Source organism: Mya arenaria, chromosome 9 (assembly GCF_026914265.1).
Source record: "Mya arenaria isolate MELC-2E11 chromosome 9, ASM2691426v1".
In the NCBI taxonomy this organism is placed as follows: Eukaryota; Metazoa; Mollusca; class Bivalvia; order Myida; family Myidae; genus Mya; species Mya arenaria.
Genome location: NC_069130.1, coordinates 2,411,940 through 2,435,654, shown reverse-complemented (window position 1 = coordinate 2,435,654; position 23,715 = coordinate 2,411,940). Strand labels below are relative to the sequence as shown.

At 32.5% G+C, this 23,715-nt stretch overlaps 1 protein-coding gene across 6 annotated transcripts in view; it reads left to right on the top strand.

Moving 5' to 3' along the window:
• LOC128246537 (Golgi integral membrane protein 4-like) overlaps window positions 1–20,659 on the top strand; it is a 38,275-nt gene extending 17,616 nt beyond the window's left edge. For 4 of the 6 annotated variants that reach the window (XM_052964801.1, XM_052964800.1, XM_052964799.1 and 1 more), the window contains 8 exons: window positions 2,129–2,590; window positions 3,093–3,131; window positions 4,825–4,998; window positions 5,750–5,914; window positions 7,032–7,232; window positions 8,303–8,348; window positions 9,930–9,977; window positions 15,843–20,659. In XM_052964801.1, coding sequence (XP_052820761.1) covers window positions 2,129–2,590; window positions 3,093–3,131; window positions 4,825–4,998; window positions 5,750–5,914; window positions 7,032–7,232; window positions 8,303–8,348; window positions 9,930–9,977; window positions 15,843–15,901 — 1,194 coding nt within the window. In that variant the 3' untranslated portion in view covers window positions 15,902–20,659. Of the gene's footprint in view, window positions 1–2,128; window positions 2,591–3,092; window positions 3,132–4,824; window positions 4,999–5,749; window positions 5,915–7,031; window positions 7,233–8,302; window positions 8,349–9,929; window positions 10,006–15,842 lie in introns of all 6 variants that reach the window. The other 2 variants (XM_052964797.1, XM_052964798.1) reach the window with 2 other exon arrangements.
• The last annotated feature ends 3,056 nt before the right edge of the window (window positions 20,660–23,715 follow it).

Sequence of the window (23,715 nt, the reverse complement as noted above, 5' to 3'; positions counted from 1 at the left end):
CAGTTATCAGATTACTGAACTAAACTTTTTTCAGTTAGTAATTTGTAAAACAAAAGGAAAAGACTTTAAATTACTTAAATGATATAATATTTGACTTAACTTGCAGATTGATGTATACATGATCTATACATAAGGCTTGGAAATTGAAGAAACAGAACTATTGTATTTGATGTGAGATTTTTTTGTTATAACAAGACTTTTAGTATATAACAGTATTTGATAAGCCAAATGGCCATTTCAAGAAGCCCTTAGTGCACAGTCCAAACCTTTCTTAGGCTCCAGCCTCACCTATGTCAGTCAGCTTCTAGCCCGGCCATGATTACAAACAGGCTCAAGTCCATTTTACTCTAGCAATTATATCAATTTACCTAAAATCATCTTTATTGCATTTGTTTACAAATTAAAATGTAAATAATCGACAGTTTCGAATAGTTAGAGAATTCAGCAAATTTCAACATCAAAACATAAGTAAAAGGTATAGTTTAAGTTACAATGAAGTAAAGATTTACAGTTTGTCATAGAATTTAGTCTGAACTCAGACTGGAGACTGTTCCTAATCATGGCCAAATATCATTTTATAAATCATCGTAGGACATTGTACGTATTTGTGACCGAGGCATTATGATAAAATCATTGAGTTTGTAACAAATACAAGTTTAAGGAGAGTTTTTGCAAATGACTTAGATTCCATTGAAACGTTTATATGTACATGTAGCTGCATGAGGAAGTTCACATATAAGTCGTGTTTTGTAATCTCTAATGCCTTACATTTTTGTCACTTGTGTTAATTATAATAATTATAATTCTCTTTTGAATGTATTATTTAATGCACTGAAAACAGGATAGTCATTTTTACCATTGAATTTTGACTCTTAAAGCTTCTTCACTACAAATTTCATCCAAATCCATCCAAGATCACCCCATTACCCATTGCTTAAGGATTTTGTATTTTGCAAATTCATATGTTTAAGGAGTCATGCCTAAAAGCATTTTGTTTGCATTGATCCAACTTAGGCTTTTTCAGTGGATAGGTAGGTTGGAAATTCTTTTAAAGGCTGAGAGTCATCATGGCAAGAACACGAGCAATTGGTTACAGCATAATATACAGCATAAATCTTGCTTCTGGGCTGGTATTCAAAATTGGTCTTAATTGCATCTAAGAACGATGTAGCTAATCCGATTACTGGTTATTAATAACTGACCAAACAGAGTGAATGAAGTCAGTGATGTATGACCGTTAGATTAACTTAAGTTGCATATTGAATACTACCCCTGGGGTAAATAATAAGAGTTGGGGCATGTTGGATGCGTGGGAGGGATCACTGCAAACAAACAAGTTCATAAAGATTGCTTGAAGCAGCTTGAAAGAGCTAAAAATCTCTTTTGCAGGTATGGTTAATGTCCAAAATAGTATTGTTTCTGTAACTGAGGTGATTCTTCAGAATGAGAGCCTAAAAACTTTTATCTGTGTTTAGAGCAACCTGACTCCATCTGACAAAACCTCTTGACCCTAGAGGGTTTTATTTCGACCCCAGATAAAATATAAAGTGTGATTTTCAGATGTTTTTAGTTAACCATTTATGCTGATAACAATTTAAAACATAAGATATTAATTATTTAACATAATATATTCTGAAATGGCATAGTAAGCATCCATGCCTTGCTTTGCTGTTTTGACTGTACTTCAAAAAACAACTTTCTTCCTACCCTGCCTCTAGCATTTGAGACCATTACCCTAAACTCAGATATGAACAAATGGGCCAAGTTTGGAAAGGGTCAACATTAAATCTTGTATCTCTCTTTGTATGCTTTTATGATAATGGACTAAGGATTCAATAACACTGGTTTTTGAGAAGCATGAAAATTAAATCATGGAGCATATTACTTCTGGTTGGCAAGCTCATTTTATGCCAACATTTTTTGTGTTATTTGACCAAATGAAGGCTAAATCATTTTGAAGAAAACAACTTTAGGTATTCTTAAGTAAGTAACCTTTCATTCTTGTACTGAACTATTTAATCTAATGTTTTACTGACAGGTAAATAAATACCTGTTGAAACTGCATTTGTTGGCCAAATTTTATGACAAACTCTTATTTATTCAATGTATATTTTCTATATATTTCCAGAATTTGGTTCAGCAAGCTCATGAAAGACAGAAACTTGTGGAGCAACAATTTGTTCAAAATCAACAAATGGGTGCTGGTAACCAAGGGCAACAAATTGGTAACCAAGGTCAACAGATTGGTAACCAAGGGCAACAGGATGGTTTCCAAGGACTACAAGCTGGTAATCAAGTGCTTCAAGCTGGTAACCAAATGGGCCAAGGTCAAGGGCAACTTGGCTTTGGAGCACAGCGAGGTCAAGGAGGAATTCAAAATAATTACGACCAGCAGGATAATGTTCAAAATCTAGGACAGAAGAACATTGTGCAGGGTGCTAATTTAGGTCAGGGGTTAGGCGGTCAAATGCAGGGCCAAGGTCAAGGATTTCAAGGACAAATGAACCAAGGTCAAGGCCTTGCTAATATTCCAGGAGGGTTCTACAGACAAGGTGCCTTACAAGGATTAAATAACATTGCAGGTGGAAAGGTAGGAACTGGCATGGTTTTATTTTATACACCCACAATTGAAATAAATACAACTATGTATATTTATAGATGGGTTATTAAGATACATTATAAGCTTGTCTCTTTTTGAAGAAAAAGTCAAGGTGTTGTGATAGCCACAAAAAACTTAAACCAGTTGACTATCATTTAAAAAGCAATATATTCAAATGAAACTTGTTCCACATGTTGTCAGAGACAATATATACATGTACAGCAAGGCCAATAACTCTGCCTTAAATAAAAGAAAGTTATGCTTCTTTTTCCAACTAGATTAAATTAAAACAGACAAACATTAGCATCTGCTCCATGGGGAATCTTGTATGTTAATACCCTTATCCTCAAACATATTAATAAGGTGCTATGGTCATTTAGTGTGGCAAAATGGTAGTATCATTACAGCACAAAGATTGGCTAAAGCTGTGTTATAAGTATTGTAGAAGACAACATTTTTTACAACATTGTTACATACATTATTACAATTGCAGGATACAGCTCCCTCAGATGCTGCAAAAGATCTTAATGAGGTAAGGCGAGATTTTTGTTGAAATTATGACTACCGTAGGTATACATTTAAACACTGATCACTCATACTTATTGCAACATGCAAAACGATGTAATTTTTAGCTCTACTGGCCAAAGGCCATAAGAGCTTATGCGATGGTAATGTGTACGTAGTATGTGCGTCCGTGCGTCTGTAAACAATTGCTTGTGAACATGATACAGTCTTCAGTTTTGATTGCATCTCGATGAAACTTGTACAGTATTTAGATATCCATTAGAACTTGGTTCCTTTTGAAAACCAGCCAGATCTGCCCATGCATGCCTGGATTATGGTTCTTGAAAGTATAAAAAATGCTATTTTAAGCTAAGTCTATTTTTAGCCAAGTCTACATGAGCGAAGTCTATTTTTAGCCAAGTTTACATGTAAAGTCACAATTGCTTGTGAATGTTTGTTCAAATTCTGCCCCTGGGGTCATTACTGGTTATTACCAGTGCGGCAAATGCAAACGACCTCGGCGGAGGCCCAGGGAAGAGTTCTCTTTTTTTGTAAGGGACGGACTCTCCCCCCTTTAAATTGGAAAATATTAAAAACCTTTTTGTCTGAAATCACTATGCAAATCCTTGCTATTTTGAACAAGGCTTTATTTAGTGATCCACTACCATGGTTGTTCAAATTATGCCCCTTGATATTTGTTGTGAAGCATCATATGATGCAATTGAAAACATTTGAAATAATGCCCCTTGGGCAAAAGCTGGCCCCACCCCTTTTGACTTATTTATTAATTTTTTAAGCTACAGTAATGAAATTTTGACCATATGAACAGTTTTGCAAACAAGGATTAATGTTGTCCTCGGATGTCCTTGACTTTGACCTTTGACCGACTTTTATTTTTAAAGCTACAGAAATGAAATTTTGACGATGAGTACAGTTTTGAAAGCAAATATTTTTTACCCTCAGATTACCTTTACTTGGCACATATTAAAATAGCTCATGCAACTAATCTGCTTACAACACTTCCTGTCCTCAGATGTTGAACGTGCAGCGTTTTCAGCTAACCCAAACACTAAAAGTGAACTATATATTTGTTGCTTATTACTCAAACATACATGCTCTGGATTGAAAATGACCACAAGAGCCATGCCAGTAGAGCATAGGCCCTTTTGGGCCTCTTGTTTAAGATTGTTAATCAGAAAAATTGTTTATCCGAAAGTTTTATTTAGGTCCAGACGACTTCAGATTAACAGTGTTGAATTGCTATCTCATGTGTATTGGATAAAGTTAAAACAGATTTATCTTAGTTGATTATGAAAACAGCTAACACTGACCCTTAAAATCATGTGAAGTCAATTACTTGGATAGAAACTAACGTACTGGTGTCTGTTCAGAGAGGCAAAGGGCTAAGAACAAGAGAAATAAGGTTTCACATTCATGGCCCCTTAGATGAAAGGGGCATACCTTTTCAACCAGATAAGGGAATATGTTGCACTCGTTTGGATTTAATGAGTGAATTTTCCTGTTGTCTATTTCATATTAAAGACTGGGTTTAAATAATGTTTTGTTAAGAGCCAAAGAAGAGCCATATTAAAGTAACCTGAGCCTTGTTTCAATTGCTAATGTATGAAGTTCATGTAAATTATAATGGGAATCTGACTTTTTGTTGCATTAAAATGGCTTTTATAATGCTTTGTATGGAATTATTTTTGCTGTTATTTTAGGCTCAAAATATAGATTCTATGCTAGAAAGTCTGAAAGACAAGCATAAACCGATTGATTCTGAGTTGTTAGAGGAGCAGCAAAAACAACACCAAATTGTTCCACCAAAAAATAAACATGAAGAGGAGGATGATGATTACCACAGTGCACAGAAAAATGCTGCTGTAGTCAATAAGGTATGGGTTGATGACATTACTATCAATATACAGTTTAAAGGGACTTGACACCAGATGGTCCAAAATTCAGCAAATACAGTATTTACTCAAAACAAGCCTTGAAATGTTAATATGAGCTAGTATGAAACCGATAATACATCAGTCTTCATGATTAAAAAAGTATTTTGTCGCTGTCTTAGTTAAGTTTACCCATTTAATAATAATGGTAATAATGGTTTCTTGGTTTAAAGTGTGTATATTTAGCATGTGAAAGTCAAGTAATTAGTACAGATACATATGCTGACTCTATTTTTAAAATTACTTAGTAGAAAACCCCAGTAAATATTGAATTGGAAAAAAACGCAAAAACTGCGAAAGATACATGTGTCATAAGCAATGTGATACATGAATAGATAAAATTCAATGTGTTGTACACACCAATATCAATTTTATGTTAGTTTTGACAATTTTCTTTTTTGATTGCAATTGTATCATCTGGTGTCTAGTCCCTTTAAGACTTGATTATAAATATTGTTGATAATCTGTCAGTGGTCTGTGGCCACATCTTATCGACAATTGTATGGTACAATCGCTTTTTTGAAATCAATATTTCTATGTAGCAGTAAATTAATATATCGAAAGTGATAGTTGTATTTATCAGTTCAAAGGTAGTTCATTTGACTTTAAAATTAATTGAGAATTACATTAAGAAAAAAGTAGTCCAGCATGTGCCTGAAGATGACACACATAAAGTCATAGTTTGTATTTCCAGAATGTAAATGACGACCATCAAGTTCACCAAATAAACAAACCCAACCTGGACGCCATTGACCCAGGCCGTATTCATGGTGTTGGTAACCATGACAAAGCAGATGAGGATGATGGTGCCGGCGACCATGACAACCGAATAGAGAACCAGGGGCCAGTCAATCTTCAGGTCAGTGGGGGATGAGCTGTTGAGAAGAAAAGCTTAACACATCATTAAAGTGACACTCTTATTCAAAACCAATACATACACATGTATAAAAAAGATCAATTTTGACTAATGAACCTTTATCTACTTACTAAATAATGCATTTTTGGAAAATATTAATTACTGATAAGGAGATTGTAGCCATTCATTTAACAGCAGAATGCGCAAACATATTAAATGATTGGTGAATGCTTAAAGATTAACTGTGATCTACTAATGTCTTATAAGGTAGAAATACAGAGTTTTATGCGCAATTTTTTCAAATTAAACTTGGTATCCTTTATAAGAACCATTGTTTTCGACATTTATTTATCCTTTTTGGAATACTTAAACAATATTATTAAATGTGGTAAACCTGATTTGGGACTACGAGTGCATCTTTAATGTGTGTTTGTGATTGTCTGAAAATAATATTAAACAGATCAATGTTTCTCACAGGTTCTTCTAAATTCTCAACTTAAGTTGATTAGTGAACTATAAATAATGCTTATGTTTTAAATATATATCAAACATGATATGAGAGTTATATAGGACACTAATTTGACACAAAGGTTTGGGTTTTTTTAAATTTTAATTTTACTGATAAAACCAGTTTGAAAAATTAAGTCAGGATAGAATTTTTCATTTAGTTGGTTGGTTTTCAAGTCTCATAATTCTCCAGCTTTTGAAGGCAAGAGCTCCAGACTAAATCAGGCTTGTCTGATCAATTGCTTTAGAAGCCTTTGTCCAATAATTAACCAATTTTGGTCTGAATGTGTATGGAGTGTATGGGAATAATATCTTGGACAAGTTGGATACCCAGCCGTATCGCTCTTGTCCCTTTAAAGTTATCGCACTTTAATTAAAGAAATTAAATGCTAGAAACTTTCTTGTCTGTCTCCAATCAATAACTTCAGAAGCCTCTGTCCAATCATCACCAAATTTGGTCAGAATGTGTTAAGGCAGGAAAACTTGGTCAAATTTGCCAGCCATGTGGCTTAAGGTATAAATGGATGTGTTTGTACAGAGGTTGCTAATTTAACACTATTGCACTATATATGCTTAGATTAATCTGATTATATACTCTGATTTTGCATGCTAGGTGCAGGAGCCCAGAATTCCTGCAGTTGTTGACGGCAAGAGCCCAGAACATGCCCGGGACTCGGGCCATGATGACAGTTTGAAGTTCAGACCGCCTGTGCAACATGTGGACAACCAGATCCAGCCCCAGCTTGGCCTTGATGATGATCTCGGGGATAGGAAGGAGGAACAGATGGAGATTCCAGCCAGACATAATATACAGGTACAAGCAGGATGATGGACTTTCTGAGTTTTTTATCTTGTTTGTTATCAAAGAAAAATTCCAGGACCCCATTTCAATAAGATACCATTGTTGTTAATTTACAATGCTTCAAGCGGCAAGCTCACATTGACCATTTTGACAACTTTTTTTTTTTGTCAAGAATCAGCCAATATTTCATAAATGTCTGGGAACCAGTGATACATGACTGCCGACAAAAGATCAGATTGCAATCTTTCATATTTATGTTTGATAATTGATGTATTATAGCTAAAAGCGTCACTAATGCTTTAATATAGATTTTTCGGCAGCTTTCTCAACAATCCAGATCTGTTATATTGTGTTACCTTATATGACTGAATGAAGGCATTGATTCCAAAATTACCTGATTCTGAGACAAAAACTAAAAAAATGTCAAAACTGTCAATCTGTGAGAGTGCATCTTTAAGATTGCAATAAATGACCTTACAATACTTGAACTGAAATGTAGTTTATGTCAGAAGTGAAGGTTGGCCTGGCAATCTTAAACCTTATGATCTTTATTAAAACAGTTCCCACTGGTTCTGTTATCATGACCATTGTTGGTATGGCAGTGTTAACTTCATGCAAAACATTAATTTTTTTCTCATCTTTTTAACTATACATTTGCATTATACTTGGTAAGTATTACTCTCATGAACATCATTTAATATATGTGAAGCTAATTTTATCATTCTGTTTAAATCACTCAGTCATAGAAATTAGGCTCTTGGATCAGTCAGTCGGAAACTTAACATTATTTTTAGTAAGCCTGACAGCACCAGAGCATCCATTGCAAGCTTGTCCAAATTTCTTCTTTCAAGTTCTACAACTTGTTTTATGGATGGACTGAGCAAAATGACAATTTTCTCCATACATATCTATAGCAGCATTAATGGCTGAAAGGCCATTGTAAAACCTATCTTCTGAATGAAATAATGTTCCTATTGACATGGATGTGTCTACTATTGACATGATTGTGTCTATTCTTATGACTATTTCAAGCTGCATGTGTTTCAAGGTTCAAGTTGATTTATGCTAGAATTTTGTTTCAGGATCCAAATGAAGGCCATAAGCTTGGAGCAATAGAAGATGATGATGGTAGGTATAATTACTCTATGAGCATTGTTTTATTTTATTTATTTTTTTGGTGGGGGTTGGCCGGGTAGGGGATGGGTATACACAAGTGTTAAACATGCGGCATATGTTAAACTACTTTGGCAGAGCTTTTTTCATGATGGGAATTTGCACTTTGACTGGATTATGCTGCATTTTGCAACTATTTATTCGTGAATTGAACACAAAAGGTTTAAAGACGATGCATGAAAATATTATAATGAATATTAACAGAGAATCTGTCATAAATTCCTGGGCTTGTTGGCGTGGAGCTAATAACCTGTGCTATGGCCGGGTGATGTGGAACTGAACTCGAAACTCCTCATGCACATTTTGTTATTTGATATGTCCTCATAGTTGAGTGCTTATACTATGAGATTGGCTGATATTACAATGTGTTCTGTAAATAAACTATAGACATGGAAATAATGTGAACTCTGAAACAAGACCTTATTGCAGTTTTCACAGAACATTCAATTGTTTTAATTTAACTGCTCTAATACTCATAATTTACGTCTTATTTGTTAATTTTGCTTATTTATTGCTGCTTTTTGTTAATCTTTCTTAAGTGAAAAAATACAATATGCTGTTAGATCAAGGAACATTATTTATTAGCCACATGTGAATACAAGCATGATGCTACTTCAATGTCCCACATGTCCCTTTAGATCATTCTATGGTGTGTTATGATAGTCAAGATACACAAGTGATGCTTTAGAAGGAAAATATGAGAATGATGCTTTAGAAGGGCCAGATGCTTTAGAAGTTAAAGATGCTTTAGAAGGGAAAGATACTTTAGTATGGAAATATAAAAGCTTTAGAAGGGAAAGATTGGAACAATTGCTTAGAAGGGAAAGATGCTTTAAAAGGGAAAGATGCTTGCTTTACAAGGGAAAGATTGGAACAATTGCTTAGAAGGGAAATATGCTTTAAAATGGAAAGATGCTTTCGAAGGGAATGATGTTTTAAAACAGAAAGATTGGAACAATTGCTAAGAAGGGAAATATGCTTTAGAAGGGAAAGATGGAAATGATGCTTTAGAAGGGAAATATGCTTTAGAAGGAAAAGATGTAAGTGCTGCTTTAGAAGGGAAATATGCTTTAGAAGGAAAAAATGGAAACGATTCTCAAGAAGAGAGAGTAGCTTAAGAATGGAAAGGTTGAAAGAATATGAACAGAATGAAATATTTTTACTACCGGTACTGTTGATAATATTATGCTTTTTAGTCTAAAGTTTTAACATATACTGTTAGGCGTTCCTTTAGAAAATCTTTAAGTTGGTCTGTAGTGATAATTTAACACTTAACAAAACAGTTGCACATAGTTAATGAAAATTGATTATTTCCACAGTAAAATGTTGCATTGATGCCATTTGAATCATATATTTATATTTTAAGGGATGGCCTTTGCGTACAATGATATTTTTTTATGGAAATTGTTGTGCATGCTTTATGTACATTTTGGTGAAAATAACGCCAATATTAACTAAGACTTCCCTGAAAGTATTGTGGAAGTATTTCAGTATTATTATCACATAATCATACTTGGATAATGATAATAATTTCAGACAATTATGACGATGATTATGATGATAAAGATGACGATAATATTGAAGGTGATGAGGCTGATGATCAGTTTAACAGGTGAAGGTCATGTAGACTGTTGGCCAGCTGTGAGCGCGAAAATGTTCTAACGTTACAATTTTTGCTTCTTTATAATTGGATTCACAGATATTTTGAAAGCATAGTAAGGTATCTGACATACAATAAAGTGAAATTTTGATTCATAGGGACTCACATATTATTTTGATATCTTTTGAATAGGTTTATTGTGTAAATGAACAATATCTTAGTTTTACACCGATATAAATATTGCTTCCAAGCTGTTTTAGACCTTGAAAGATTGAACATTGTATCATTTTAAGCATTTCATTTTAGTTTATAAATATAAATATTACAAAAATACAACAAAGCAATATTTTTATCCATAAAGTATTTTCGCTTGTTTTCTTTACATTATTAGTAAACAACAAGCAGATAACCCTTTTAAATGATATCAAAATTACATGGGGTCACTTAAGGCATCAAAAAGTTAACATTACAGTCAATGGTATGATACAACAAAAATCCTCAAGTAATCTTAAGCTAATAATCTTTCTCCTTTATCACTTGCTATTGATTTTTACTAAACAAAAATTGGGTTACTTTGATTATCATAAAGGTTATATCCAAAAGTCCAAAAATTCTTCAGAATGTAAATTTTACCTAAATGATACTGAATCAAAAATAGTGAGCTTAACCTGAGTTGATCCTGTAATAAGGGACTTGATACAATTTAAGGAATTGGGGCCAGATACCTTACTATAAATATAAATAAAGTTAACAACTGTACTACCTTATTCATTTTCAATCAAGTTTTCATGTCTTACAAGTTGCATATCAAATAATATGTAATATACAATTCAAATAGAACCTTTTCGCTTTCATCTGTCCATGTGGCATTCTGGGCAATATGATTGGTCTGCACAGGGATTGGGGCGAGCACTCTCCTTAATTGTGTCACATTAAATTAGCAAACAATGTGTTTTATCATTTTATATATTATTATCTTTGATAGTAAATGTCTATTATTCGGAACTCAACATCCTATTTTTTGTTACCAATTAAAATTATATTGAAAAAGCTAGACTAGCTATTGGATAATTTTTCTGTCAGCTATGTAGCATTGCATACAGATAGTGGACTTGTTGCACCCGACAGAAGCTGTGTCCTTATTGTTGTCCGCGGCTTCGTCTGGTCTCTAATTAAAGCATTTCTTTTCAAATTTTTACCAAACTTTGTCAAAATGTGTACTTTGCATAACTTATTGGCCAAGTTTAATTGACAGCCAGAGCAAATTAAATAGAATTAAATTAAGAAAAGGGCACTTTGACCTAACACATCCTTTTTGCGAACTTCTGGTTAACTTAATAATCATAAGTATTAAGTTTTATTATCTTAAATATCATTTTATTTATTAGGGTAAAATTAATGTTCTGTCCAGTTTATTTTTGTTTGCTTAAATGTGACATCCCTGTATTATGGTATTTAGTTTCACGATTTAATGGTTGAGTTTAAATTATCTTTTCATCGTTTTTTTTGGGGGGGAGGGTTAACAGGTTTTTTTTTACACTTTATTTTTTAAAATAAAATAACAAAACCTGTTTATGCTTCCTAAAACATTGATTTGCCTTCATAGTGTTTTACATTTCCTTTCATGTCTAAAAACTTTCAAAAAAGGATTCATGTTGTGGTTTTTTAATGATGTATTTCACCCATATTGCTGTGCAGATCAAGCAAGGATTATGGGATCATCTTATTAACGAGTGTTGGACAAAATATCGAAAGTTCTTGTTGAACGTAATTCAGTCAATTATAAGCAATCGTCTGAAATCAAATTAAAAAATTTACCTCAACAGCTCAAACAAACCTTAGTCTTATATTTCAAATCTTACTATTTGTTTCAAAACATATTTCATTACGACCAGGCGCTGTATTCAATAAACACCTCAGATTTCACATAATATTTAAATTGAATGCTAAATTGTTTTGATTGGACTGTATAAATAACTGGCCAATGGACTGATTGGAATCACTTAGGCATGTTTAAGGACAAGGATGAGAACTGTATTGAATCCAGCCTCAGGGGAGGGCCAGTGTTCAATATTGATCTTAGCATTATCCTTTGACATGCCTCAGTGATTTCATTCAGCCTATTGGTCAGCTAAATATACAGGCCAATCAAAACACTTAGTTTCTTATCTTAAAGTTCAGTCTAAGTTGCTTATTGAATATGGCCCCAGGTGCTTTAGTAAGATGGTCCCTATTACCTGAAGACATTTGACAATGTTCTGTTCTACACGTAAAGTACAGGACTTGTGCCTAATCAGTTCTTTCCAACGATGTATTGTTGACCTTAATGATTTTTTTAGCTCGACTATTCGAAGAATAAGGAGAGCTATACTACTCACCCTGGTTAAGGTTTTGCATGTAAGCACCTTTAAGTCATTATCTCAGTAAATACATCAGATATTGCATTGAAACTTTGGATATGTATTCCCAACTATCTTACATACTCAATTAATGAAGTTAGATAACAATTATTTGAATATAATGCAAATAATAGACCTTTATTATTTGACTTAGAAATTCTGGTAAACTGGTTTTGCGTGTAAGCACACATAGGTTAATATCTCAGCAACTACTTGAGGTATTGGTATTGCATTGATACTTGATACAATGGTACTCAACCATCCAACCTACTAAATAAACCAAGTTAGATAACTCTAGTTTGCATTTAATGCAAATAATTGCCCTTTATTGTTCGACTTAGAAATTCTGGTTAAGGTTTTGCGTGTAAGCACATATAGGTTAATATTTCAGCAACTACTTGAGGTATTGCATTGAGACTTTATACAATGGTAGTCAACCATCCAACCTACTTAATTAACCAACTTAGATAACTCTAGTTTGCATTTAATGCAAAATAATTGCCCTTTATTATTCGACTTAGAAACTCTGGTTAAGGTTTTGCATGTAACCACATTTAAGTCAATATCTCAGCAAATATATCATGAATTACATTGAAACATTAGATATGTATTCCCAGATAAAACTTTTTTGAATATAATGCAAATTATGGGCCTTTATTATTTGACTTAGACATTCTGGTTAAGGTTTTGCATTTAAGCACACATAGGTTAATATCTCAGCAATTACTTGATGGATTGCATTGAGACTTTATACAATGGTACTCAACCATCCAATCTACTTAAATAACCAAGTAAGATAACTCCAGTTTGCTTTAAATTAAAACAATGGCCCCTTTTTTATTCGACATAGAAATTCTGGTTACGGTTTTGCATGTAACCAGTTTTAAGTCAATACCTCAGCGAATACATCATGTATTGCATTGAAAATTTACACAGAGGCTCCCATCTATTTAACTTCCTTATTTAATCAAGTAAGATAACTCTATCTTTTATAATATATAATTTTTGCCCCTTTATTATGCGACTTAGAAATTCTGGTAAGGTCTTGCATGTTAGCACACATAGGATAATAGCTCAGCAACTACTTGATGTATTGCATTAAGACTTTATACAATGGTACTCAACCACCCAACTTAATAACCAAGTTAGATAACTGTATGTTGCAAATAATGGCCCTTTACTATTAGACTTAGAAATTCTTGTTAAAATTTTGCATGGAACCACATTTATGTTAATATCTCAGCACACCATGTATTGCATTGAAATCTAATCTTACAGTGATCCATGCATGTTTCGCCAAAACGTTTCAATCCTTACATTGAAAAGCGGCGGAATAGTCGAGCGCGTTGTCTCTGTGACAGCTCTTGTTTTCTTTGCTAGTTAACTTTCTGTTTTGAATTCAATTTGCATGTTCATTATATCATGGTTTTTTTTTTGTAGTGATTTGTTTTAGTGAGCAAGTTTGAATATATAAGTAATTAATGAAAGCATGTTTTTGGTAGAAATATATAGATTTAAATAGTATATAATATTAATTGCTTTTTGTTCGATTTATTAAATAGAGGATATTGAAGTGTTTGTCACAATGTAAGAAAGTAATAATAAGCATGGAAAGCTATGTTTCATGAATTGCTTTGCGAGGGGTGAAATGTTTACTTTTGGCATTGAAAAAGGCATTAATTTACTTTGAAATTAATTGCAATCTTACAACACTTTAACAAACATTTTTTTCTTTTCCTTTTATGCTTTAAATTCAGAAAGAAATAAATTATTTTACATTTGATTGGAAAATCGCTTTAAATCTTAACTAACGACCTCAAACCAGAAATGGTGTCATGTTTTTTTCTTCCCAGCACTGTGGTTATTTTTTTGTTTTTTGACAGATAAAATGGCTTAAATAGGTGTAACAATGAAACTTAATTTTCATCAAATCTTTGTTTCAAACAATGCTTTCATCAGGAGTATTATCCATTCTTTTTTCAGATTAATAATGTTTAATAGTTGTTTAACATTGTATTTGCAACACATATGTCCAGTTTAACCATTTTTAACTCTTCTAATAACAACCATACAAATAAGGAAGACTTTTAATTTTGACTTTATAATAATGAGTTCAAGCAAGACAACAGTGAATAATTTGCATCAGTTAAGACTTTAAGTTTGGACCATTTAGATCTCAGCCCATAGTTATGTATTATTTATTTATGTTGTAATAATGTGTTCCTTGCTTTTCATGTCAAATTTTTAATATAATTTTGCAATATACATTTGTACTATAATAATTTTTTTGGTTTAGGTGTTTAGCCTTGATTGAGATCTCTATTTTAGAACAAAATATGATTATTATTTTTAAATACCGAAAGGCTACATTTAACTGCTAATGAACATCATCATTTTAACATAATAAAATCCTTTCCTTTGAAAATTTTGTACTGTTTTAACATATATTTAAATGCTTTCTAATGACTTAAGAATTAACAGATTCAACAGTATTCTTAGTTTCCAGAACATAAGCTTCTTATTTAGGTGATAACAGTTACTAACAATTGATGTTTCTATCACTGGTAGTTAACTATTATCCACGCAATTAAACAATGTACAATATACATGTACACCGGCGCCATATAATGTAAATATGTAGTATATACATGTATGTTGGTCGCATGGTTATAATCCCCCACTTTTCGTATTAAATTGTGTTTAATATTTGTATGTATTTTACTTTTTTCGCCAGATATTCTTGACACAACCATTCATTTTTGTGCGTGTGTGTTTTGCATGCGATATTATTTTTTAAAATTTATTTTAAGTTGTATGTTTTAAGATATCGACATAAACAACGCAATTGAACAAATTTTAGGTATAAAAAATAGTTAATGTTTATATCTGATAAGAATGGGCTGTTATTTAGTTCACATGTTAGACCACTCTCTTGTCTTAAATGGGCCAGAGAGCATGGTTTATATATTTTGTATATCTGGCATCACTGTTGATGAAAAACTTATATGCTTTAATTAAATGAGAGCTCGTGTCAATTGTCAAAAAATGGTTTAAATTAAGTTTCATTTGGTACACAGGTAGCAAGCATTCATAATTGCCAAGATAGAAACTTGCAAGATCATGATCAACAAATGAAAATCATCAAGTATGTCTACTCTTATGTAAAACGTCTCATTAATTAATTCACTGTATTAATCCAAATAGGTTATTTACTCCACATGGATGCTCCCATAGTTCATTCCGTACATAAATATTTTCAAAGTTAGTTTAGCTGTTAAAACCTCTATGTTGGCTCCAAGAAAGTTGCTTCAATGTCAACAAAACAGCAACTATTTGGATCATTTTCTGTGACATTTGCTTGATTACATTTTTTGCACAGTCAATTGACACCAGCTCTACTGTTACATTTGCCAAAGATTTCTATGTTAACATGTTATTGTATACTTACAGGCGGTAACGGCAAGTTACCAGTGGCACCGGTCAATAACAAAGATAGAGGTCGTGTATGATGATCACCATGGTAACGCTGCATAGAATCATTCTTCAGATTGGGATGAGGTTTATTGTACCAGAAGAAGTCCGAATATTGCTCCCAACAATAGTGTCATATCAAACCAGACTGGGCTTTGTTTATGATGCAAAGAATTCATGATCCAAATGTTTGGCTGCCCATCCACGATCAATAAAATTGACAATACTAATAAATGTGAGTGGGCGATATTGAAGACTCAATTATCTATTGATGAAATCAGAGATCGCAAATATTTATATAACTTTGGGATAGAATGGTTTTTGGAGTCAAAATGTTGATTAAAATGATTGCGCAATAGGTGGCAAAAATGATATTTCAATTTTTTTTAGCTAACTTTATTGTTATTTGTATTGATTCTGGATGGGCCACTATTGTCATGTTTCTAACATTATAAGTCTTGAGTGCTTCATGCTGCATTTGAAGGACAGTTTTGATGAAATATTTTTTGTAGCTTATTGATTTGCTCATGTTAATTATGTGAATTGCAATCCTTATTTAAAACAGATTTTATTATATTACATGGATGTTCCTATGAAGCAGGTAAAATGATAGACTTTTGTCAATGTTCATATTACATTAATGTTATTTTTCAGAAATTGTGAATTGTTTAAATTGTAAACTGTGTTATTTATTTTTTTTACCCAAAACTAATCAAAGACAAGTAGATATTATACCAAACAATCTGAACTGTGTTTCTGATAACTTAAGTAAACAAATTCAGGAAGGATTAAGCCATATTTAATACTAACATAATGTAACAAATTTAATATTAAAGTTTTCATTGTCATCAGAACCAAGAATAATGTATTATCACAACATTGATCTGTTATATATTATAGAGGAATCATTTCTTCACTTGCGTTGTAAGTAGTTCATGTCTGTGATAATTTAAGCCATTCCGTTGAATCTTGTATGGAACTATGTCATATTGCCCACGGCAAATAAAACTATGTGGGTTGATCTGTGTACTTAAATAGGCCACACTTATTCAATAGTTTAGTTGGACTTAGCTTTTTTTGTGCATTTACGAAAAAATATATTTGGTCAATTTTTCAGAACTTTGTTAAATTTAAGAAAGTGATTAACAACATTGTTTTAGATGTGAAATATTTGATAATGTGCTCACATATTTAAATATAAACAAGTACAGCTGAAACATGTGTCTCAAGTCTTGTTAAGAAAACACTGCTGATCACAATTGTATCTTATAAACTTACAAAGCTTAAATGATTTGAACGTTAACAAAGATGACATTTACAGCGTTGACATTTACAACGTTGACATTAACAGCGTTGTTAATCTTAAGAAAGTTCTGAACAATTGGCTCAATGTGAGGTAGAATGGGGAAACGCAAAACAAAGAGCGAAGCTATATATAATCTGGTTGTGGGGTTTTTGTGAGGCGGCCAAGGAAGACCAAACAAACTTTTTGATTATTGTGGCCTTATGGTTTTATTCATTATGTATGATAATCGTAAAGCGTTTTAAAGTATTATTGTTGCCAATATTGAGTTGATTGTTTATATCATGTTGTTAGTGAATTGTTTCTTTTTTATCGAAGTTCATACATATATGCATTGTGTTGACATCTTTAAGACGAGGTTTATTTATCGATTATTGTAACAATAGTTGTATGCTTAAAGGGCCTCATGGTTTATACAGTCAGACATCTTTTTTCATGTATAATGTGAATAAACTTCTTTAAGAATGCTAAGTCACCATCAATCAAAATCATAAAGGAACACTTTTCTTAAGTATTTGAAAATATGACAGAACTTTTTTTTGCAGAAAAGTTTACGGTAATTAAGTAATATCAAATTTGATGATTTTAAGAAAATTTGATGAATTTTAGGCTGTACTTTAAAAAATTCTGTTCTGACAATTAGAATCTGTCAGGTTCTATTTTAAGATTGTTCATAATAAGAAAATAAATTTTAAAAAATCAAATTGAACGCATTTTGGAAAAAAATGTCGTCAAATTGGTAGAGTCCCTTTTAAAAAAACAACTTGTAAAACCTTTTTCATTGATTGTTTGTGATTGAATGCATACTAAAAATAAAAATATCTGGTCATATTAATTATTTTCTACATTGATATTATGTGCTTTAAAAAGTTTGTCTGCATTGTAACTATTACATACTGGTACATTGGTGATCAGGCTTTTTTTGTGTGCTCAAGAGTTTTCTTCAGAAGTTAACATCATTTGTATATATGGCTTTGTATTTTTACATATTTGTCTAATTGTAATTCCAATTGTATGTACATTTATGAATGCAGGAGAGGTAGTAACATAATATGAAGCATACATTTGTGGATTGTCATTCTTTTTTCCATTGTCCATTGTAATCATTTAGCCTATCTGATTTACAAAGAAAGAAAAATCAATGAGATATTGTTATAGCCTTGTTTTCATTGACTATGAGGTCATCATATGTGAAAGACCTTTTAACCATGGCCAAAAACAGTTCCAAGATATTCAACTGAAACTTGCCACACATTTCACTAATGGCGATACACACATATACAGCAAGGTCCATAACTCTGGCTTAATGGTTAATGAGTTATGCCCCTTATTTCAACAACACCAGTCGGACATTGGCACTTGCTCTTTATGCACTCATATTTACAATAATGTTTGAAAAAACTGATGGTTTTGATTTTGATAACATCCTTTTGATACTTCTACCAATCAATTTCTAAAATAATTCTTTCTCTTATTCACATTTTAATGGGCATATTATTTTTTTCTATATGCAGGGCATTTTTCTATGTACAGATTTTTATATCATTTAAGTGAATACAGTTGTTGTTGAAAATGAATTATAATTAATGTCAGTTGTCACATACTTCTTGTGCACATTCTAAAAAAAACCCCTTCTTTTCTATCTGATGCATGCAAAGACATTGGGTCACAATCAATTCTGGACAATTCTTTGACTGTATTATGTATTTTTCCAACTGATCTCTTGAAGGGAACATATATAAATTATGTAAGATTTTTTTCTCTAATTATCTCTAAAATCAAGCTTAACTTTCATTCCAAAAGAGGCTAGCTTTAAGAACGTATATTTTGGTTGGTTTTCCTGGGAATTCACAACACACCATGTGGTAAAAACAATGAAAATTTAAATTTAGGCAAAATAGAAAATCAGTTTAATAGAAAATCAGTTTAATAAAAAATAGCATTTATAAAAAGCTGGTGCTTTTTGAATTTAATATGATCCTATATTTGACTCATTGTGTTTAAAATGAGGGTAGGACAAATCACTTCACACCAGACATATTATTGAGTGATTATTTCAGCTTGGTTTCATTTATCAATTGTTGATGTGAATGTATTAGTTCTGTTCTGAGTTTTGTACATGAATGACAATGCGCTTTTAAAAAGCCCTTGTTTCAATTATATATATACATGTATATAAAGTAGATTCTACATTATCATTTGAGTATATAACCTGGTTTGTTGCTGTCTGTAAACTTTGCTCGTTTAAATGTACATGTTATTATATAGATCGTCATATTGCAGCTGAACGTGTCTCTTTGGTTATGTAGATAACTTACTTCCTTTAAATGTGTTCAAAAATAACTAAACACATGTTCAAACATAACTAATAATATGTTCAAACACAACTAAACACATTTTCAATCATAACTAAACACAAAATCAAACATTACTAAACACATGTGCAAAACATAACTAAACACATGTTCAAACATGACTAAACACATGTACATATGTATGTACAATGGTAAACCAAGTTTATACTTATTGTTTATTTTTGCTTAAATGAACCATTAATTTGGCAAGTGTAAACTTTTTGGATAAGAATGCCTCTTTATTTGCAAACAGCTAGATGTCATACTTTATTCAGTCTAACCTCGTTTGCTTGAACTCCCAGGGACCGGCGGAAGTAGCTCGAGCCCCGAAAATTTGAGCAACGGGGGAAATCTTACCTTCAATTTAAAGAAGTTGGTTGTTTACATCAAGTTCAAGCCAAAGCAAGTTTGAGGCACCTGGGTTCGACTATATATAATATAAGGAAAATTTGGTGATTATTTCCGTCAGAGGCTTTCTAAAGTATTAAATCAGAATCCGTCCGGCAATTTCATTTGTCAGAGATGTGAACATAAACACAAACTTAAGTATAAAATTATATATTATTAATTTCAAGGTTTTATTCAGTATCTTTTGCAGTGAAAAGTCAAATAATATACAGTATAATATGTTACCATTTCCATAGTCTGAAATTCACTGTTTACTAAGGGCTAGCCATTCCATGTAAACATAAAAGCCACGGGGGAAGACACTTTTAAATTAAACCGCCCTGCAAAAGCAAATTCACCCCTTGGGCGTCTAAATTAGCGACAAAGACACCCACCCATATACTACGAAAATTAATGACAAAGACACCCACCCATATACTATGAAAATAATTGCCTTCCCCCTGTGGGTTATATATTTTTCTGGAATAGCTCTGAATCTTTCTTGACCATTTTACTAACATTTCATGTGCTGTATTGTTGATCTATGCATGCTTTAAATATACAATTATATATAATAACAGATATTTGTATGTACATAGACCATTTATGATTTTGTTGTGGCAATTTTAGACATGATAAATATTAGTAATTATATTAGAGGGACATTGTTTTGTTACGTTCTCAGTTTATTGTATTTATCTTTTGTCTTGAATGGATAATCTATCGAAAATAAAGAGGGAATGTACTATGGATTGAAGAGTTTGTGTATATCCATCATATGACTTATTGGGTATTATGAGACAACCTGTGTGGGGGTGAGCAGCTTCCAAAAGGTTGTCCACTCCCTGACTAAGGCATGTGATAACACTAACAGTCATTACCTTATTTATTCACATTAATAATGGTCAAAATATCTCAGACTAGGTCAAACACTAGCAAAGTGCCTGTCACTCCAGAGTTGTGACCCTTGAATTGACAAAAACACAAATTGACAGCGTCCATTCCCTGAGTTTGGCAATTGAAGACCAATTGTCACAAAACTTTGCATATACCCATCATACGACTTATTTGGTATTATAATACAACTGGTGTCAGGGCATGCAGCATCCAAAATGTTGTCTATTCTCCGTCTTAAGGCAAGTATATAACAGTCCTCACCTAATTAATTGACATTGACTATGGTCATTATCTCAGACTAGGTAAAAAAATAGCAGTGCCTGTCACTCCAGAGTAATGACACTTGAACTAACAAAAAAATCACAAATTGACAAATGTCCATTCTCCAACTAAAGAAAAAGAAGACCACATATCAGGAAAACTTGGACAGACTGTTTTTGTTATATATAAAGCAAATTTGATGACTATTCAGGAAATTCTTTAAGTCACCCAGAGGTATAACATTTTAAGAGGTATAACATTTGAATTGCTCAAACAAATATAAAAACATGTCTGCTTTCTATATTGAAAAGCTGGAAAGTTCTTATCACCCTAGAGTTGTGGCCCTTGAATTGAAAACAGAATCACAGTCAAGACAATTGTCCCATTTTCCTCTAATCATTACCAAATTTGGTTACAATTTGTCGAAAATTTTCAGTCACCTTTGAATTTACATTTTTTTTCAGAGCAATAAAATGACGAAATGGATGTCCTAAAAGCATGCCTGATTGTTGTTATTATTATGGGGATCCAATAAAATTATTAATAACAATATACACTTGCCGAGACTTACTACAAACATTGTATTTCAAATAAAAAGTATCTGGATTAAAGTTAAACGAAGGCAAAAAAACACCAAGATAATCTTTAATTCAGGACATGGGCCTGTCACGCTCCGGCAACCTACGCATCGAAGAATCTTACATCGCATGTATGGTCGGCATAGGCAATGATGTAACTATGATTTCTTCGACATTTCAATTTGTCTAATGATGGTTATGGCCCTTGCCTTAGTAAGTAAACGGTCTGAAAAGGTGATGTCACATGTACCTCCAAAAGAATTGCACCTACACTCATGAAACTTCATGGGAGAGTTAGGTCAGCATCTTCGATACATGTTCCTAAGATTTCTTTTCCATTTAATTTATTTCTTGACCAGGTAAAAATGGTCTGAAAGTGCTTGTGTCGCGCTTACTTCCAAAATATTACACTCATGGAAATACACCAATGCCAATGTGGTCAGCATGGTCAGTTGTGCACTTGCGATTTGCACGTCGTCTAACTAAGTCAAAGTGATCTGCAAAAATGCTTCGTGTAACATGTACCTCCAAAACTATTGCACCATTCTTGTGTCCAGGTGGCATCTGGGGATATTTATCACTTATGTGATATCTGTCTTACATTTCTCTCAATAAGACGTTGCAATAGCATACTGTATTTATTTTTATACTCAAATTATCAAATATAGGACAGTTGATACAATGTAAAGCCTTAAGTATAATGATTCATCTACCGTACGAAAGACCGGACATGCAATATTGAAGTTGAAATGTCACCACTGGTCTTTCGTATTAACCTTGGCAATAAACTGATTATGCGCATGTTGGGGAATGTTCCTGTTGTTGATCGGAGTAAATCTCATCAACATCCAGTGCCCGTGCATCATTTAGACATGTTTAAGATATAACGAATTTTGTTCTTAGTTGTAGTGTCCTTTTTTGTATGAGGGATGTTCTATATGTGATGTTTGTCGAACAAGTTGTCGAAACAAAAATGTTACCATATTCAAGAACCATTCATTGAGCATGTAAACGAGTATCAGTTATTTTAAAATGTTTTCCGATGAGAAATGTACCTAGGATCGACTGAGGATAAATGTACGTTGTGCATTGAACATGTAATTATTCACTTGTGACAATATAAATAAATAGTAAAATAAAATCCTCATCAATATGTACGCGACAGTTAACACAGTATCCTGAATTCACGCTCATCAGCACATGATGGTTGGCATCTTTGACAGTTTGAAGCAAAAGTTGTATGAGGACAAACACATTTTTTTCAATTTAACTTCATATATAACTAATGCAATAGGGGATTTATATCGTGGTTGCTTTTCCTTGATTTGCAACTGGGTATGTAAATGTCTTATACAATGCTTTGAGAATGTGTCTGATCTTGGGGATTTATCCTTATTATGTACAATTAGTAATTGAATAGTGATTATACTTACATGCCTTGTTATATCTACGCAAACAGGTTATGTTCTCATATATATTACTTTCATGAAACATGTCAATTTTTACCAAAAACAAATATAAGGCTCAGTGTTTTGAGGGCGAATATAAGAATCATTTAACCAAAACAAAACCAAATTATAAACAAACTACGAAAAAAGATGTATAAATTAATTATATATTATATATCTCACCTGCCTACCTACAGGGTACCCTGGGGCTCAGCGTTCTTCTTTTATTGATCGGATAAATATATATTTACTTTTAATCTAGAGGCTACTCGATGTACTGAAAAGGCTTAATTAAACCAAGCGAAACAATCCATCCATTCCCAAAGGGGGTCTTTCAAAAATATATTAAACAGACGTTTCGAGACCACCATACGCTTAACCAAAATATGTTTTTCCATTATTATATATGCATTTCACCTAACATCATACGATTATGAGTAAACTTTTCGAAAATAAAATTCATTAATTTTACGTTCATCGATTCCGCCGAATTAATGCATCAAATAAGTGTACGAGATAAGCCCTCTCTATTTTCTGTAGATAGCCAAATTTTATAATTGTATAATAATAACAATAATAGTTATAATGAATTTATTCATTAAATTAAACTCATTTAGCTGTGTG